At 41.8% G+C, this 21,429-nt stretch overlaps 1 protein-coding gene across 1 annotated transcript in view; it reads right to left on the minus strand.

The window, feature by feature from the left end:
• Nucleotides 1–21,429, minus strand: part of LOC115212116 — a 798,722-nt gene that overhangs the window by 749,816 nt on the left and 27,477 nt on the right. The window contains exon 5 of the mRNA XM_036503334.1: nt 1,175–1,495. Coding sequence (XP_036359227.1) covers nt 1,175–1,495 — 321 coding nt within the window. The remainder of the gene's footprint in view (nt 1–1,174; nt 1,496–21,429) is intronic.

Here is a 21,429-nt window from a genome sequence, read left to right on the forward strand (position 1 = left end):
AGTTGTAAGGGATGATACTAAGAATGCAGGACATGCACAAAAGGAAGTAGTTCCAAGGAGAGAGGTAACTGGTAGCACAAAAGGGTAATGAAACGTATGCAGTTTTACTGTCACTTAATTACAGCAGCTAAGTGAATAGTACCATAGACAGAAGAGTGATGGAAGATAGGTTTTAGAAAAATGAGTTGTAGGGAAAGTTTGACGAGTACAGGTTGGGTGAGATAGCATAAATGTAAATGATATGCTTTAGGATTACAGTTTTGCTTAAATGAACAGAATTTTAAGCACATCAAATCATCAATAATTTCTGTCCTTTCTCATCTCCTCTATGAGACTCAGTTTTCTGAGGTAAGTTTTTACTACTTTGTGCCATGTCTTTCTGAGTCTCCTCCTTCGATACAGGTGTACCCATCCATATGAATTACCTGACCATACCAGCACAGTCTTCTCATTTGTATGTTATATGTGATACTTTTTATGCCTAATTTTCTTTCAACATTTTTGCACTTTGTTATACATGGACACTGACTTTGTACATCCAGTGGTGCATGCTTACTTCATATCTTTCTAGTCTTGATATATATATATATATATATATATATATATATATATATATATATAACCAAAAAAGCAAAACTTTAACCATCTTTAATCATGACTGAGGATACTGAAGCACCTATACTGCCAAAAATAAGAGTTAAAAACTCTTACCACTATATGAATTGCACAATATATATACACTGACAAGGGAGATAACTGCCCCATGACTGATAGGGGAAACTAGTCTGGTCCAGTGATCTGTAGAGTCAGTCATGGGGCAGTTATCTGCCATAGAGGAAGAATAATGTGCTAATGTTTATTGGTATATGCTTGAAAGCATTTGGTGGATGGTTAGAATGGGTGTAGATGTGCAATGTGACACTATTTCTTTTATTTAGCCAATTTAAGCTAATTACAGAAATGACCACATATTTTGAGACTAATTCATAATTGGTCAGTTGTATAGTATTACAACAAGGAACCCAATAAAAATAGCTCTCTTCAAAATTGTTAAAGTTGTATAATCTTCTCATTGTTGTGGTAAATATAAATCTAGAAATGTACATATCTTTCACATAAATACTTTGAACAAATCTACATTTTGTGTTTTATAGAGATAAAAAAAAGAGCTTACATTTTATGGGCATATCGAGTTTCATTGAACAGTAAACAAATTCACTTTTACCCGGAAAATATGCAACACACTGTAATTCCTTAAAATTCTTATTAAGAGTTAATGTCAGTTTTGATGATAAAGTGATCAGCTCTCCTGATTTGCTTGGCTTGTTTGAAATATACTTTGTAACATTTATTTGTGTCCCATTTTTCCATGTTATCAGCCAAAAGACTGAAAATTCAGGGTTGGTGTCTTTAATAAGGCATTCATAACTTTTATTCTGATTTTCCACTGGAACTGTGTCAGAAATAGCCTTGACTGTGACTGATTTTGGTAAAACTGAAATAGAAGAATTGCTCAAAATTATATCAATAAATGAATGAATGAATATGTTTGTTTTAATATTTGTGTGTGAGTGTGTGAAAGAGAGAGAGAGAGAGAGTATGCATGTATTTATATTACGTCTGTTACATGTTTCCTTACTTAACTGTGCGTTGACTAAGAATATATTTATATTTTTGGTAGCTATGGAGACTGAGGTTACATGAATATTGTTCATAATTTCAGTATTATCTTTATTGATGTCAATCAGTAGGCATTGCTTAATTTTCGTTGACTGATCTAACTTAGCTCAGCATCAGCTATATAGACCAAATAGAATGCCATGAATCAGGTCATCCCATAAGTTCCATCCAAATTTTGAATAAAGAAAACAAGTGATCAAATATTATATTTAATTGAAATTTAATCATCAATGTATACTTTTCCTGATTATCTATGACTTCCTTCCATCTATTTACAAGCTTTTTAATCCCATCAATGTAAAACTCTTTTGGTTTCAAAGTGAAGAACTCTGAAATGTCCTGGCTTGCGAAAGGTATGTGCCCCAAATGATTCTGTAAACTACGAAATAAATGGTAGTCTGAAGGAGCAAGGTCAGGAGAATAAAGTGAATGAGAAATTTTTTCCCAACCAAGCTTTTCGATCTTCTGTGATGTGATCTTTGCTGAATGGGGTCGTGCATTGTCCTGATGAAACATTACTCCTTTTCGATTCACTAAAGTGGGTCTTTTTTTCTTCAAAGCTTGGTTCAAATGCTCTAATTGTTATCTGTAGACTTGAGCATTGATTGTTGCATTAGGTGCAAAGTGAATTACTCCTTTACAATCCCATCAGATAGAGAGAAGAACCTTTTTTCCATGAAGTTCCCTTCTAGTTTGTAGTTGAGCTTTTTCCCTTTTACCAAGCCACTGTTTACGATGTTTAACATTTTAATAGAAAATCCATTTTTCATCCCCAGTCACAAGTCTATCCAAAAAGGGTGAAATGAGTTCATGAGAATGGAGAGAGGAGCAGATGTCAACTTGGGATTTGCATTTGCTTTTAAACAATTCATGAGGCACCCATTTTCCAAGTTTAGGAACCTTTTCAAGTTGTTGAAGATGACGCTGAACAGTTGTATGGTTTGAACTAAGCTTTGTGGTCAATTCTTCAACTGATAATGCTACAAGGAGCTTATCATCAAACTCAACTAGACGTCCTGTTTGATCTTCATCTTCAAGCCTGAGATCTTCACTTCTGAATTTTGCAAACCATCTTCTGCAAGTTCTTTCATTCAAGCATTCTTACGCATAAACTGAGTGCATGTTTGGAGTCACTTCGGCTGCAGAGTTTCATTTTTTGTACTCATAAAGCATTATGTGCCTTAAATGCTCTTTGGATACTTCCATGTTAGAAAGGGTTTTAATCAAAGAAATTTTAATTCTATTATTCTGTAAAATAATATTTAATTAGTTTAAATGTACACAAATGCATAAAAATAATTTTAAATTCCATTAGCCAGTCTGCCACCTTATAACTTATCAGTCAGGAGACTCCGCTAGCCAAATAGACTTCATCCTCACCAGACAACGGGATGCAGGGTTGCTCTTGAATACAAAGACCCTCCCGGGTGAAGAATGTATCCCTCAGCATAGACTATCATCAGTGACTTTAAGCTTGAGGCCAGAAGGACTCCAAGAAACAAACCAATCCAGAAAAGAAGGATTTGGAGGCTAAAGAACCCTTCGCATGGTCAGAAATTTAGGGACATACTCATCAAGAAATTTGATGAGAGGGAGGAGGAGCTTCAGACGTCAGACATAGAAGGTAGCTGGGAATTCCTACGGGACAGCTTGTTGAGTGCCACAGACCAAGTCTGTGGATGGTGCAAAGTCCCTTCCAGACCTAGAATTACGTGGTGGTGAAATAGTGCAGTAGATAAAGCCATCTCTGAAAAGAGACGGGCCTGGAAAGCCTGGAAGGATGGGGCAGCAGGGAACTGTACCAGATAGCCAAAAGGGAGGCTGGGCGGCAGGTATACATTGCCAAAGATGTAGCAGAAAAGAAGAAGTTTGCCAATGTCCAGCGTCGCGAGGATCAAAGAGCTGAAGTATTTCGGATTGCCAGACAGTGTGTCAGAGAAAATAGCGATGTTATAGGAGAGAAATGTGTCCGCATGGATGATGGGGCACTTGCTTTTACTACTAGTGAAAAGAAAGAGGCTTGGAGAAGCCATTATGAAAGACTGCTGAATGAGGAGAATGAATGGGAGGAGGAGAGCCTGCCAAATGTTGACCCAGTAGAGGGACCAGCTACCTGAATAGAGAGCTCCCTTGTAGATAAGGCAATTAAGGATATGAAACCAGGCAAAGCCCCTGGCCTATCAGGAATCACTGCTGAGATGCTTAAAACAGCTGGCTATGTGGGCTATGCCATAGTCACCCGCATTGTAAACCAGGTAGTTCACAATGGAGTCATACCCAATGACTGGTGCAGCAGCACCATAGTCAACTGCTACAAGGGTAAGGGTGATGCTCTAGATAGAAATAACTACAGAGGTATCAAACTGTTGGACCAGGTGATGAAGGTCTCAGAGAAGGTCATAACCAATCTCATTAGGGAGAGAATTTGTTTAGATGAAATGCAGTTCGGTTTTGTACCAGGTAGAAGCACCACTGATGCTATATTCCTGGTCCGACAACTGCAGGAGAAGTACCTAGCTAAAGATAAACCCCTCTACATAGCTTTTGTAGACTTGGAGAAAGCCTTTGACAGGGTTCCCCGTTCCCTTATCTGGTGGTCGATGCGGAAACTGGAGATTGAAGAATGGCTAATAAGGGCTGTACAGGCTCTATACAGAGAGGCTGTCAGCAAGGTTAGGATTGGCAACGAATATAGTGAAGAATTCCGGGTAGAAGTAGGTGTGCACCAGGGCTCAGCCCTCAGTCCCCTTTTATTCATCATAGTCCTTCAGGCAATAACAGAGGAATTCAAAACGGGATGCCCCTGGGAGCTCCTCTATGCCGATGACCTAGCTCTCATAGCAGAATCACTACCGGAACTAGAAGAGAAATTTCGGGTGTGGAAGCAAGGGTTGGAATCAAAGGGCCTTAGAATAAATGTAGCAAAGACCAAAGTATTAGTAAGCAGCAAGAGGTACTCAGCACACATCCCCTCGGGTAGGTGGCCCTGCTCAACCTGTAGGAAAGGTACAGGTAGAAACTCCATAAGATGCACCCAATGTAAGTTATGGACACATAAGAGGTGCAGCAACATTAAAGGGAAATTAACAGATAAGATAGCTTTCATGTGCGGCAGATGCACAGGGACAATAGACACAACAGACACTCAGAAAACAGATTCCATCACACTCCAGGGAGAGAAACTAGAAGTAGTTGATAGTTTCCGCTACCTGGGTGACCAAGTTAGTAGCGGAGGTGGATGCACAGAGAGTATCACCACTAGAATACGAATAGCCTGGGCAAAGTTCAGAAAGCTCCTACCCCTACTGGCAACAAAAGGTCTCTCCCTCAGAGCAAAAGGTAGATTGTATGATGCATGTGTGCGAACTGCCATGCTTCACGGTAATGAAACATGGGCTGTGACTGCAGAAGACATGCATAGACTTGAAAGAAATGAAGCTAGCATGATCCGCTGGATGTGTAGTGTCAGTGTGCACGCAAAATAGAGTGTAAGTATCCTGAGAGAAATGCTGGATATAAGAAGCATCAGATGTGGTGTGCAAGAGCGACGCTTGCGATGGTATGGTCATGTGCTGCGGATGGATGAAGAGAGATGTGTGAAGAAGTGCCACTCCCAAACAGTTGAAGGTATCAGGGGGAGAGGTAGACCCAGGAAGACATGGGATGAGGTGGTCAAGCATGACCTCAGAGCATTGGGCCTCACTGAGGCAATGGCGAAGGACCGAGATCTCTGGAGATATGCTGTGACTACAAAGACCCGGGCTGCTTTCTGCAGCAATTCCACATACCCCCTACCCATTCTAAGTACCCCGGATCCCCAAAGTACCCTGGATCCCCAAAGTACCCCGATCCCCAAAGTACCCCGGACCTCGTTGCCCCCGTGCCGCTGACACGTTAAAATGCTCGAACCGATCGTGACGATGCCGGACCCTCCGGCCCCTGTGCAGGTGGCACGTAAAAAGCACCCAATCCACTCACGGAGTGGTTGGCGTTAGGAAGGGCATCCAGCCGTAGAAACTCTGCCAGATTCAGACTGGAGCCTGGAGCGGCCCCTGGCTTCCCAGACCCGGTCGAACCGTCCAACCCGTGCTAGCGCGGAAAGCGGACGTTAAACGATGATGATGATGATGATGATGATGATTAGACACTCTAAAATACATTCAATTTTAAAAAAGGTAAAATCAGACAGAACTTATGGGATGACCTGATACTTAACATCTGTTATTCATATATGACATGAAAGCAACCATCATATTGCCCAACATGGACATTGAAGTTACCAGCCACAATAATGAAATTGCAGTCAATTGTTGTTAAGGTAGTCTGCAGAAAGGGCTCATAGAAATAGTCCTTTTCTATTAATCCTGCCAGTGGTGCATATGTAGAGATAAATGTCACTACAGGTTGTCAATAACTAATCTCATGTTAATTATTTTATTAAAAAATTATGATTACTTCAATGATATATTTACCCATTTCTCAGCTAACAGTATGCCTATTGCACCTTTCAACCACTATTATTACCCAGAAGAATTTGTATTGTTGTCACTTGCTTGTAAGGAGTTTGATGGGTGGGGGGAATCTTTCTGTCTTACTTTTTACATACAATATGTATCCACTTGTCTCCACTCCAGCATCTCCACAATCTCATCAGACCTATCTTTCTTCATGCCTACATTTATGATTGGAGTCCTAAATTTTTGGAACCTACAGGAAGAGTGGGGTTTCTTCAGAGGTAAAACTATTTGGTTGTTGGTAGAGTTACACACATGATTATGTTTGTCTTTTCATTTAATTTGCAATCATTCATTCTCAAACACTTGTTGCTTAATGCTACTTTAAGTGCTGTTTACAACTATTATCAACAGATAACTATATATTCCTAATGTCATCAATAATATTGTTGTTATGAGTGTCTACTATGACTTTTATTACTGTCGCTGGCAGAATCTGGGTATGGGGGAAGAGAGAAAGGTGTAGTCATATCTAGCACATGAAGCACATGGGCTAGGGTACTACATAAACAGTCACAGAGGATAGGAAGAGTAAGCATTTTTATATATTAGGGAAGAGAAATAAGGAAGATGGTAGTGTAGTATGCATAAGTGTTAATAATGGTACAGGTAGTAGGAACAAGAAGAGGTGAAGGCACATCGCAAACAAGCAAAACCCAAATTTCATGATAGAGATAGAAAAAAAGCATTGAAAAGAGCAATTTAGCATGAACTAGAAATGGCAAATTTAGCACATAATAACATAAAGTAGTACTGGATGATTGAATGCAGTAAATTTAAAAGAGAGGGAAGAAACAGAAATCAGTGATTATCTTAGCATGTTTCCCATTAATTATATTGGCGGTTTGATAGGAATGGAAGTGGCTGAAATAAGAGCCTGAAGCATTTATAGAAACAATGAGAAAAGGAAAACAAAAATCAAGAGAGAGATTGAAATAAGTAATGAAGAAGAGGGGATCAGTGTTTTTACATACATAGATGATGTTGAGGGAGAGAGAAAAGCATTAAAGAAAGCAATTTAACATGAGCTAGAGAAAAAAAAAAGAAACTTTGTAAAAAGAGCAAAATACACATACACACACACATGTATGTTTGTATACCATCCAAGAATCTATAAATCAAAAGAAAGTAAGCACTCATGTATTTGTCAATAGAGTAGGTGCATTAATAAAGGTATACTATATTATAGATCCATGACAGCCAATCTTACCAGTTGCTTTCACACAGGTTATTATGGAATCAGACTACCTTCATCTGAGGCAACCAATATGGAAAATATGGAGGCTGTTCTTTGTTACTGAACATGAGAAAGTGTTACATCTGATTCATGGGGGCTGTGAAGAATACAAAACAATGTTGTGTAGGTAATCAAGACTGATAACAATTGTCTAAAAAACAAGAGCTGTATGAGTTTCAGCAAGTGACATAACTCTTGATGGATCCCCTTCTCAAGTGCCTCCAGTGACTTTGTTATACCTTTTTCACAGATTATTATAAATCTTCCATTGAGTGGGGAGCTGGTTTCCAACAAAGATACAAGGCTCCATCTTTGGGATGTAGTTAACACAGACAATTTCAGATTTGGGACTTGAGAAAAGTCTTGCATATTTTCACTGTTCCACTCACAGATTGGACTTATATTGTACGAATTAGTCAGTCAATTTCTCTTCCTGAAAATCCCTGAAAATTTGAGAGGAGTTTTGATGGGAATATTCCACCAGTATTCCTTGAGTTGGTATTTATGAATGCATTCCATAACAGGGATTTTCTAAGTTTATCTCAGGATAGTCTTTTTGGCGGATGACATTGTAAATTGTTTTAGCAACAACATCGTGCTGCATAGGGAGGTAGTACCATGACGCCATGTTAGGACAGCTGCTAATCACATGCATAATCTCTTCCACAGAAATATGACATAGCCTACACATGTGGTTGCACCTTGGGATTACAAAAGCATCACTGTCTCTCTTGTTCACCAAGTACTTTGTGGCAATCTCCTGTTCCTGTATTACAAATGCATAACCTTCGAAGTGTAGTGGTTTTGTGTCCAAGAGAGGCAGCACTTTGTACCAATTCTACTATCTTCTTCGAGCTTCTGGGCAACATACTCATGCATGGTCTTTTTTTTTTTTTTGTATGCTGAGTGCTTTCCATCCAGCCTGTCAACATCACTGTTTCTGTGGAAGTTCCCAATTGTTGTCAGGATTTTGTGGGCTTTGATATCTATAGAGTGGATTTCCTCTACAGACCAATCAAGTATCTCAAATGTTGGGATCTGCACTGGTACTGCAAATACATTGTGGAATATTGTTTTGTTGTAAGAGGAAAGTTCCAACTGCCATACTTTCCTAAGTCTGGTGTAATATTTTTGGGTCACTCTATCTTTATTCACTGTGCCTTCATATGATACATTTTCGTCTATGCCTAGGTACATGTAACATACTTTGTGTGGAACAGGAGAGATAGAGAGACCATTGATACACAGATTTTAGCATAAATCTTGAGGTCGTCTGCAAAGAAATTATGAGTTACATTGCTATTTCTAGGAGTTGAAGGCCCCAGCATGTAACTATTTGTTTTCTGCAGTAGGAACAGTAATGGATTCAGTGCCAAAATGAAAAGAAGTACAGAAAGACTATCTCCCTGGAATATTCCCTTTGAAATGCCTATACTATTATAAACAATTATTCTGTTCTCAGTTGTAAGGGTTGTCCATGTCTTTGCGAGTCTCTCTATAGCAACAGTTAAAGTATAGGTATTTTTGCCAGACGTAGGCACTTCAACAGCCATGAATGAGGGATGGAGTTGAATGTCTTCTTATAGTCAAGCCATACTGTCACAAGGTTTCTTGTTTATTAAAAGTTGTTTGGCACATCCCTACACCCGCTTCTTTCCACCAGCCTGCTCATCAGTTACAATGTTGTTCAAATCACAATGGTCCTGGAGGAATTGGTTGAGGCAACTTGTGTACAATTTGTACATAATGTTTAGGCAAGCAATGGGCCTGTAGCTTCCTGCCATCTTGGTGATTTCATTTTTGGCAACAAGATTTGTCCCTGTTGTAGCAAGCCAGTTTGGTATATCAGTCTGACCTTCCATAGTCCTTTTAAACACACTAGAGAAAAGTCTTGCATATTTTTACTATTCCACTTGCAGATTGTATTTGTAATGTGTGAGTTGGTTGATTTCTTTTTCTGAAAACTCTTGTTTATCCAGATTGTCACTTAATCATTTATTCACAAAACCAAATGCCTCAATTATTATTGGTATAAATGTGAATTTATAATCTGCCTATAAAAGCTGAAGGTTTTGAATCAATTAGTTGTCCATAGTAATCCGCTTTATCTTTAATTTTCAAAAATATTTTCAGGTCAGCAAGACAGCTGTCCTCAATAACAGTACATACTTTTTCTTGTCTGTCCCAAACAATACTAGAAAAGCACTCAGAGAGTGCAGACCTCCGCCAAGCAGCTCATTTCCACCCATATACATGCATGCTGAAAATCAGCCAATTTCCCAAACCAACACTGGCAAAAACATAACCTCCATGGTGGGGGTAAAAAAACAATAACACAACCATATGATTTTTTTAAAAAACCTTTAGAAAGAGGAATCATCCCAATAGTCAAGGCTTGTCATGTCATCCCCTGCAGACCTCCACCAAGCAGCTCATTTTAAGATAGATACATGAGTAAAATTACTAATAGATAAACGAAAATAAACTTAAGAAACAGCAACGTCACCATAGGTTATGTGGAAGTGATGAATGTGTTTTCAAGGGAGATAATCAAAGAGCGTAACATCAGTTCTCTCTGGTTCATCATAATCCTACAGGCCATCACAGAGAAGACTGACTGACCATGGAAACTCCTATATAATGATGATCTTGTTCGCATAACTGAATCTAAAAGGGAATTAGAGAAACATTCCAAACCTAGAATCTAGAGATCTTAAGTGTAAGAGATACTTAGCAAAGATGAATGTTATTGTAAGTAGATAAGAAGATAGGTCACTAATATCTTCAGGGAAACAACTTTGCTTGAAATGCAAAAAAAGAATAGGTTTAAGCTCCATATGCTATTCCTAATGTAAGCTTTGAACAAACAAAAGGTGTACTGAAATCTCAGGCACACTAACAGAGAGTGCAAACTTCATACATGATAGATGCACTGGAGCTGTTCATTCTATGAGAATTCAAGAAATATATTTCTCATCAATGTTTACATGGCTCATAAAAAGTTGTTGATAGCTTTTGTTACCTAGATGTAATTAGCAGAAGTAGTGGCTCTGAAATTTTAGTAGCCAGAGTGAGAACAGGCTGGAGAAATTTCAAGGTGCTAGTACTATTACAGCTGCTCGTAACGAAGGTCTTCTCCCTCAAAGTGAAGGGCAAATTGCATGATGCTCATGTTAGAACAGCTTTACTGGATGGTAGTATGACATAGCCTTATAATGCTAAGAACTTGAATAGACTCGAAATGAAGGAAACTCATATGCTCCCTTGGATAAGCAATTTAAATGTGCCTGAAGGACGTAGTACAAATGTGCTGACAGGAAAATTGAGCATAAGAGGAATCAGATGTAGTGTGAAAGAAAGAAGACTGTGCTGTCATGGACATGTGAGGCATATGGATGAAGACAGTAGTATAACAATTACTTAATGTTGATGAGGTTTATGGAAGAAAGATATCCAGGAGGATGGGGTGAAATGGTGAAGGCTAATCTCAGGGCCTTAATTTTCATGGAGATGACAAAGAATCACGACGACTGGTGATACGTGGTTCTTGAGAAACCTGCCCAACTTGGCAAACCTAAGTTCTGGAAGCTCTTCATCCAATTTTATCTTCAACTGAGCCGTTCATTCAATTTCATTCTCAAGACACCCCTACCACCCATCACCTCATTAACTGCAGCTTTCATTGATACCACTATTCTTTTTCACTATCCAATACTATTTCACTTGGTATCCATCCTTCATCCTTAATAATGTCTTCTACATCTTACATTGATCACTCCCTGAGCCACCAAATTATCTCTCCTTCCGTTTGCTATCGATGCAGGCAGACAGGGCACATTGCCCGTGATTGCGACCAGGGAAATGACCGCAGGGAAGTTGCTGCCTCTCGAACTTTCCCCGCAAACGAGTAGAGGCGCTATTGGAGACGCTGCCATTGATTGACGTGGAGGCCGAGGGGGAGACGTTCAAAGCCCTTGTGGATACGGGCTGTACGACCACCCTGGTGACTTTGAGGGTAACGAAGGAATGGAACAGGGTGAGTAGTGCCCAGGCGGTTGACAGCAGCGAAATCCGTTGCAGAGGCAGCAGCAACGTAGAGATAGTGGTGCGCGGTGCGACGCTAAGGCTGCAGGCAATTGTGGCCGAACGCGTGATAGATGGAGTTGATGTGGTGATGGGGATGGACACCATCAACTGCCTTAGTGGCATCAGTGTTGTAGGAAATGAGGTCACGTTCGGAAGCGTGGGGGCGTCGTGCACTGTGAGTCAGGATCGCCAGAGAGAGCAGAGCCCCGCGAGGGACTGCGCCGCTTACACCATCGAGGACAAAGACTTTCAGGCGGCGTTCGATGGTCAGCGGTGGACAATAGATGGAAGGACGAGTCCCCGACGCTGGAAAACAGGATGAGCTGTTACCAGCATACCCTGAAAGGCCACGCCAGGGTCGAGTTTGAAGACGAGGTGGAGAGGTGGATCGAGGAATGGGTCCTTGTCCCTTGGAAGGAGGAGGTAGCGGGCGAAGTGCTACCCCTGATGGCGGTGGTGCAGCCTACGAAGGGAAAAGTCAGACCGGTGCTGGACTTCAGGGAGCTAAACCAGCACATATCGTGTCACACGGGAGGTGAGGCGACAGACGTTTGTGGCGAGGCATTACGTAAGTGGAGACAGTTGACTGAGGCGGTGACGATTGTCGACTTGAGATCGGCATACTTGCAGCTCCATGTGAGTGACAAACTGTGGCGATATCAGCTGGTGCGGTACAAGGGCCGGACGTACTGTCTAACCAGGCTGGGTTTCAGGCTGAATTCCGCTCCGAAGATCATGGCGGCAGTGCTTAGGTCCATCCTAGGGAAAGACAGCAAGATTAGAAAAGCCACCAGCTCCTACATTGACGACATTTTGGTGGACGAAACTGTAGTGCCAGCCGATGAGGTAGTTAGACATCTGGAGAAGTTCGGACTGATTGCTAAGCCACCGGAGTCGATTGAAGGGGGAGCCGCGCTGGGGCTGAAGCTGCGAAGAGATGGATCAGGTGAATTGGTGTTCCGGAGAGGAAATGAAATCCCAGAGCTGAGTTCCAGCGTCAGCAGGAGAGAGCTGTTCTTGGTGTGTGGGAAGTTGGTCGGTCACTACCCAATCACTGGATGGCTGTGCACGGCGTGTAGTTACACCAAGAGACGAGCAGAAGGATAGAGGTGGGGCGACAAGGTGGGAGAAGGGACGGTGGTGATGATGCAGGAAATCCTAGAGAGGACAAGAGCGGAAGACCCGGTCAGGGGGAACTGGTACGTGCCCAAGACGGAATGCAGGACCGTCTGGTGTGATGCTAGCAGTATAGCGATAGGGGTGGTGTTGGCAATCGAAGGCGCTGCGGTGGAGGACGTGGCCTGGCTTCGGAAAGCAGATGATTTCAACCACATCAATGTCGCCGAATTAGACGCGCTGCTGAAAGGGGTGAACTTGGCCTTAAAATGGGGGCTGCGCACGATTGAAATCCGGACGGATTCGGCCACTGTGCTTGGCTGGGTAGGATCGGTGATCACCGGTGACAGGAGAGTGCGGACGAAAGGTGCTGCGGAGATGTTAGTGAAGTGCCGTCTAGGAGTTCTAGGAGAATTGATCGCCGAGTTCGCACTGAAGCTGAATGTGGTTTTCGTGCCTTCGGAGAAAAACAGGGCAGACATACTGACCAGAGTGAAAAGAGCGTGGTTGGAAGAACCGGAGGAGGCCCGGAAAGGGATAGCTGCGGCGTGTCGGTTGGATGACTCTGAACTAAAGAAACTGCATGCTATGCATCACCTGGGTGTGGACAGGACCCTGTATCTGGCAAAGAAAATTGATGCTGACGTCACTAGGAGAAGCGTCCGGAAGGTGTTTGGGAGCTGCGACAGGTGTCAGTCCATCGACCCTGCTCCATGTGGGCATGAACAGGGAAGCCTTTCCATGGAGCAGAACTGGAAAAGGCTAGCTGTGGATGTGACACACAACCGTCAGCGAATGTATCTCTCCATGGTCGACTGCGGGCCGGGCCGGCTGGCCATTTGGAGGGAGTTGAGATCGGGCATTGCTGACGAGATTGTGCAGATCCTGAATGGGATATTTTTAGAGAGAGGTCCCGTGGAAGAACTACTGATGGACAATGGGGTGGCGCTTCATTCGGAAGTATTGAGGGTTATGCTTGATCGGTGGAATGTGCGATGCTTGTTCAGAGCAGCGTATAGGCCGAGCGGTAACGAGATCGTAGAGAGGCACCATCGGACAGTCAAGGCCATAGCGGAAAGAGGGCACATTTCGCCGCTTGAAGCAGTTTTTTGGTACAACTTGTCTCCCCGATCCACACAGGCTGAGGAATCTGTGCCGCAGAGAGCTGTGTTCAAATATGAATGGAGGCACCCGAAAAAAGTGCCGGAGGGTCACGAGGAAGAGAAGGGACCCGTTCGCGTGAAAATAGGGGAGGAAGTCTGGGTCAAGCCACCAAAGGCGTGCTGTACGTCTCAATGGAGCAGAGGAACGGTGATGGCAATCAATTCCAGAAACAACGTATCCGTAGATGGAACACCACGACACATCTTGGACCGTCGCAGGATTGTCGCTTCGACGGACGATGATTCTGGAGAGGGGGAGAAGGAGGAGCCCAGCTTGAGAAGGTCTCGACGAGCAAGGCGCTCTCCCGGTTGGATGGTGGACTACGACATGGAGCGGAGATTGTGATCTTTAAGATCAGGGTGGTGTGTGGGATGACGTCAGCAGCTGGACGTCAGCAGCTGGACGTCAGCAGCTGGGTGCGTTGACCGGAAGCTGGGGCAACCGGAAGGGGTCAGCCATCAGGCGTGCGCAGAGAGCAGTCAATTGGGCTTTTCCAATGTGGGTCGTGCAGGTGAGAAGACGTGTGAGGACGTCGCTAAGGGTTTGGACTAGCAGCTGCTATCGTTAGTGTTCGGGTCGGGGCTGTGTGGAAGGACTAGTTACCACTGGAGGGTCTCCGTCACTAAGAAGAGAAGGTAGATGCCTTTATATTCAAATCGCGCACACACTACACACCACCATACGTTACTCCCTCTCTTCATGTACTATGCATGCCTCTTTCTTCCCCTCCCACACACCACTCATTCATCATCTCTCTCTTTCATTCTCTTCCCTCTTGTCTCTCTCCCTCTCCCTCTCTCTCTCTCTCTCATCCCTTTCTCTGTCTACTGTATCATCATTACTAACTAGTCTACTACTCTTCACCTCATGCATAATTGTTCCACCTTCCACTCATTATTCATTATTCCCTACACCCACTCCTCAATGCTTGTTCCTCCTTCATTATATTCACACACGCCCCACCTCCACCCATTCCTCATCTATAGCTGTCCCAAACACTCTTGCAATTTGTACCTCCTGGTTCTTCCGTCCCCACTCACTTCTATTCATCTTGTAGCTTGAGTGTGAGAGCATCCATCTGTAAAACATTGCTTCAGTAATATGCATTCATTTCACCAATGCTACATTGGAAAACTGTGAATAAAATGAATATATACACACACACATATACACATGGGCTGTCTGGAGTAAACGTTATCTGAGAGAAATTTTCTTTAAGTTGTAGAAATGCTAAGAAAATTTTTTTTGGCTGCTATTTCTACTAAGTTCAGTATGTGGCAAAGTAATTTATTTTACTAAGCCCTAATTATATAATGTAAAATTTTGAATTCGCCTTAAATGGTCCTTTTACATACTGAACACTTGGTGAAATTGATTAATTAATTAATTTTACCCTCAATTGTTGATATTATAATTCATTTCTCTCGGTCATACTGCCTCGGTTCTCGCGGTTAAAATATAATGTTTGCTAGATAGACCACGTGGGTGGAAGCGGATTGAAGAAATTTACGCCTGCGCATTTTGAATTTGTTGACACTGTTAGTCGGAGTGGTTCATCTGAAGCGATAAGTTCGCTGATAGGTAAAGTTCCTTCTTTTTAGTGTTTCCAAATCCAAATTAAGAAATTTTGAGCTGACGATAGAAATGCTGATTTTATTTGGCTAATCTTGAAACGTTGACGTACTCAAACGATCTATGTACTTGTGATATTTTTCTGTATTTACCTCCAAACCTTCGTGGGCTGTCTGGAGTAAACGTTATCTGAGAGAAATTTTCTTTAAGTTGTAGAAATGCTAAGAAAATTTTTTTTGGCTGCTATTTCTACTAAGTTCAGTATGTGGCAAAGTAATTTATTTTACTAAGCCCTAATTATATAATATATATATATATATATATATATATATATGTTTCTTTATTAGCCACAAGGGGCTAAACATAGAGGGGATAAATAAGGACAGACAAACGAATTAAGTCGATTACATCGACCCCAGTGTGTAACTGGTACTTAATTTATCGACCCCGAAAGGAGGAAAGGCAAAGTCGACCTCGGCGGAATTTGAACTCAGAACGTAACGACAGATGAAATACGGCTACGCATTTCGCCCGGCATGCTAACGTTTCTGCCAATCTCACCGTTGTTCATCATATATATATATGTGTGTGTGTGTGTGTGTGTGTGTGTGTGTGTAAAATATATGTAGTGGTTAAGTGTGTATGTAAACAAATACATAAACTGTTTCATGATTGAAAGGAATTTATTTACAGGGTTATAGGTACACTACATACAAATGTAGGCAACTGCTACTAGTTGCTTGAATAGAGCACATATTAGAAATGAATATGTTTGTGTGTGTGTGTGCGTGTGTGCGTGTAGTCGATCGGCACTTCAAGCATTTCTCTCTGTCTCTGTCGTCTGCCAAAACTTGGGTCGTAGATAGATCTATCTCATGTGTCTGCTCCCGTCTCTGCTCCAATTGTCTGCTTGCCTTTCTGTTTCACCCTTGTATCTATAATATTTGCAACAGCTAGAAAAACAGACATACTGCAGCAGAGTTACTACCTATTTAGGTCAGCACTTGTCCAGTTGAACTTCACCTGACATGGCTGAGGTCGCAGGTCAAAGGGAGATGATCAATCACTTTTTGACAGAACAAAGCAAGCCTTCTTTTCACGCCTTTGGTTGTCCTGGTTTGGGCAACCGAGGATTCTTGGATTCGATTTTGAATCTAGGCTTAGAGAAGGAAGTGCTAATTCTTACATATATACATACAATATTAGATATGTACATATATATATATATATATATATGGAAGGGCATCCAGCTGTAGAAACATTGCCAGATTAGACTGGAGCCTGGTGCAGCCTTCTGGCTTCCCAGAACCCCGGTCGAACCGTCCAACCCATGCTAGCATGGAGAACGGACGTTAAACGACGATGATGATGATGATATATATATATATATATATATTTATAAGAGTACTACATGAGTACCTATATCACTAAAAATAGAAGTCAAAAAATACTTGTACCACTGAATAGTCACGAATCTATTACAGACATGACAGGAAAAAATATCAGGGAACAATAATAATGTCTTATCTCTACTGGGTCAGAACAAGTAAATCCTGGTCAACTTGGTACCGGTTTTGAAATTTAGCGCCAAATAGGTACCTCATTTCTCCACAACCAAAGTCTGCCAGCTAAATTACTACTAAAATTCTCCCCTATCATGCTTCCAAAAGTTCGTTTGAAGTGACCAAGCACTATAGGAACAAACGAAATGTGAAAAATTATTTATAAATAAATATAGGGATGGTATTATTAAAATACCATCACAAGTGGCAAGCGAATTATCAGCCATACAGGCAAATTAATCAACTATATACATGCAACATTAGATATGTACATATATACACAAGGGTATATATGTACATGAGTACCTATATCGCTAAAAATAGAAGTCAAAAAACACTTCTGTACCACTGAATAGTCACAAATCTGTTATGACCAGAATTTACTTGTTCTGACCCAGTAGTGGTAAGACATAACTATTGTTCATTGATATTTTTTCCTATCATGTCTGTAATAGATTTGTGACTTAACTATACAGATGACTAGACTATTTTCTGTACATTCCTAGTGTTTATTGTACCTGCACATCTGCCATACTTTCTCTGTTAACCTTCTTCTGATACTGCTGCATCTTTTATGTGTCCATAGCTTGTACTGGGAACATGCTATGGAGTTTCTACCAACACCTTTTCTACATACCAAGCTGGGCCATTTTGCTGAAGGGATTTGTGATTTGTTTGTTTTCCTACTTACTAGAACTTTGGTCTTTGCTAAATTAAGGCTCTTTAATTCCAGGCTCTTTGATTACAGACCTTGCTTCCACATCTGAAATTTCTTCTCTAGTTCTGGTAATGGTTCAGCTATAAGAACAAGGTCATCAGCATAGAGGAGCTTCTAAGGGTAGCTCATCTTAAATTTCTCTATTATGGTCTGAATGACTATGATGAACAACTGAGGCTGAGAACCGATCCTTGGTGAACTCCTACGTGTACACTGTTATACTCAATGCTGACTTTCACCTTACTGACAGCACTGTACATAGCTTGCCCAGTTTCCATCAACCATAGCCTCAGCATTAACCAAATAAGAGAGTAGGGGATCCTGTCAAAGGCTTTCTCTGTGTCAACAAAAGCAAACTACAGAGAGTTTTGTGGCTAAATACTTCTGCAGTTGCTCCATCAAGAAGATAGCATCAGTTGTGCTTCTCCCTGGCACAAAACCAAACTGCATCTCATCTAAGCTAACTCTTCGTAATTACTTGAGCTATAACCCTTTCCATAACTTTCATGGCCTAGTCCAGCTACTTATCTTTGTAAGGCAGCTGTAAGATATCTGTCTAAGGCATCACCTTTCCCTTTGTAGCAGTTGACTATAATGCTGCTGCTACACCAATCATTAACAACCCTCATGGACAACCTGTATTCTAAGCATCTCAGTAGTGATTCTTAATGAGCCAGGGATTTTCCCTGTCTTCATATCCTTAATTGCTTTATCCACTAAGCTACCACCAATTCAGATTGCTGGTCCCTCTGTTAAGCAGACTCTCTTTTTGCCATGTGTTCTCTACATTTAGCAGTCTTTCATAATGACACTTCCTATACTCTTTCTTTTCAGAATCACTAACTGTAAATGAACCATCATCCATGTGAACACACTTTTCTCCTGCAACATCACAATTTTCCCGGACACACTGTCTTGCAAACTGAAACACTTCAAGTTGCTCATAATGCAAAACATTGGCAAACTTCTTCCTTTCTGCTTCTCCATTGGCTAAATATACCTGTCTCCTAGCTTCCCATTAGCAACTGGGTATAGTTCTTTGCTACTGCTATCTTTCCAGTCCTGTTTCTTTACTCTAATGGCCCTGTCAATTACACTGTTCTACCACCATGTCACCCTAGGTTTGGTTAGGACTTTACACCAGCCTAAAATTTGGTCTGTGGCTTTCAGTAAGTTGTCTCATAGGAACTTCCAATTGTCCTCTGTTATACATCAGTAACTCCTTCTCCTCATTAAATGTTTCAGTTAGAACATCTCTAAATCTCTGACTATTCAAAGGATCCTTAAGTTTCCTGAATCTACTTTTCCATATTGGCTTGCTTCTTGGAATCCTTCTAACCTGTAGTCTGAAGTTGCTAATGACTAACCTATGCTGAGGTGTACATTCTTCACCCAGGAAGGTCTTTGCATTTATGAGCAAACACATGTCTCATGCTTCGGTAAGGATGTAGTCAATCTGGCTAGCTTGGCTTCCAGATTTATAGGTTATCAGGTGAATGGCTGGCTTCCTGAAGTTTGTGGTGCAGATCATTAGGTTATATGCATCATGGAACTTCAGAAGCCTTGTTTCCTCATCATCATGGGTACCAACTCCATTGCCACAATATGCACCACAGAAGACACCCAATTGCTGTCAACATGTCCATTGAGGTCACCAGTCATAAAGAGATGGTCACTGTCATTTGTCTTCAACAAAAGAAGATTTTATGCTTGTTTTTTGCCTGTAAGGAACCTGCATGAAACACCACCAGAACTATCTCACACACACATACCTTACCTCTTGAATGCAGCACACATCCATTCAAACATCTCAACAATCTCACCAGATCTACCTTTCAATATGACTACACTGACAGTGCCAACTCTAAGGATGTGACTGGAGAGGAGGGAGGAAACAGGGAGAAGCGGGGCTGTATTCAACATTTGAAAAGAAGTTTTTAACAAGCATTTGCCAACAGACATGTTTTAACAGTTTCCTCACATTTCATCTATCATCATTCATTCGTATAAAAAATAATTGAGTGCTTTACAACATTGTTAATACAAAGGTAAATGAATAAATAAAAGATAGTTAATTAATGAATTAATTGAAAGGTACTCTTCAATCAGATTTTGGTGCAAAGAGTACAAACTGTGCTGTGTATATTGCAGTAATGTGAATGAGAGACTGAGAAAGGAGGGGGGAAGAAGAATTCTCATAAGAGGTTTTGGTACAAGAGAGATGTTTCCTGTATAGGTGGTAGGAGGAAGAATAAGTGGATGCATCATGCGTAATGAAATGTCTAAACTACTACAGGACATGCTCATTTCCAGAGCAGAGGCGGTAATGAAGAAGATAAGATATTTTCATAGAGACAGTAATGATGAAATGAAGAAACAGTGTATTAGATGCAAAAAAGCAGATTAATGATGTACAATTAAAGGCAAAGAAGGAAAACAACTTAGCTGGTCATTTTCATCTCACATGGGGAAATGTAACAACTAGAGAAAAACCAAATGAACTTTTGGGGCCAACCCTATATATATAAATATATAAATATATATATATATATATATATATATATATATATATATATATATATATCATCATCATCATCATCATCATTTAACGTCCGCTTTCCATGCTAGCATGGGTTGGACGGTTCAACTGGGGTCTGGGGAGCCCGAAGGCTGCACCAGGCCAGTCAGATCTGGCAGTGTTTCTACAGCTGGATGCCCTTCCTAACGCCAACCACTCCGAGAGTGTAGTGGGTGATTTTATGTGCCACCGACACAGGTGCCAGACGAGGCTGGCGAGCGGCCATGCTCAGATGGTGTTTTTATGTGCCACCGACACAGGTGCCAGACGAGGCTGGCGAACGGCCACGCTCGGATGGTGTTTTTATGTGCCACCAACACAGGTGCCAGACAAGGCTAGCAGACGACCACGCTCGGATGGTGTTTTTTTATGTGCCACCGACACAGGTGCCAGACGAGGCTGGCGAACAGCCACGCTCGGATGGTGTTTTTATGTGCCACCGACACAGGTGCCAGACAAGGCTAGCAGACGACCACACTCGGATGGTGTTTTTTATGTGCCACCGACACAGGAGCCAGATTAGGCTGGTGATCGGCCACGATTGGATGGTGATTGTTACGTGCCCACAGCATGGAGGCCAGACGGTGCGGTACTGGCTACGGCCACGTTCGGCTGGTTTTCTTGTGTGCCACCGGCACTGGTACCACAAAGATACAAATTCCATTGATGTTCATCTATGTATTTTGATTTTGTTTGATTTTCACTTGCCTCAACAGGTCTTCACAAGTGTCACAAGAAGGAAGGTATGCACAGGTGGACTGACTACGTCCCAGGTAGGGGCCACGGGTTATGGCCTGACTAGTCTTGCCGGGTCTTCTCACGCACAGCATACTTCCATAGGTCTCGGTCTCTAGTCATTTCCTTGGTGAGACCTAAAGTTCGAAGGTCGTGCTTCACCACTTCGTCCCAGGTTTTCCTGGGTCTACCTCTTCCACAGGTTCCCTCAACTGCTAGGGTGTAGCACTTTTGCACACAACTATCTTCAGCCATTCTCGTCATATGACCATACCAGCGCAGCCGTCTCTCTTGCACACCACAACTGACGCTTCTTAGGTTCAACTTTTCTCTCAAGGTACTTACACTCTGACGATTATGAACACTGACATTACACATCCATCGGAGCATACTGGCTTCATTTCTTGCGAGCTTACGCATATCCTCAGCAGTCACGGCCCATGTTTCACTACCATGTAGCATGGCTG

The sequence above is a fragment of the Octopus sinensis genome, linkage group LG5 (genome assembly GCF_006345805.1).
Source record: "Octopus sinensis linkage group LG5, ASM634580v1, whole genome shotgun sequence".
NCBI classification, from domain to species: Eukaryota; Metazoa; Mollusca; class Cephalopoda; order Octopoda; family Octopodidae; genus Octopus; species Octopus sinensis.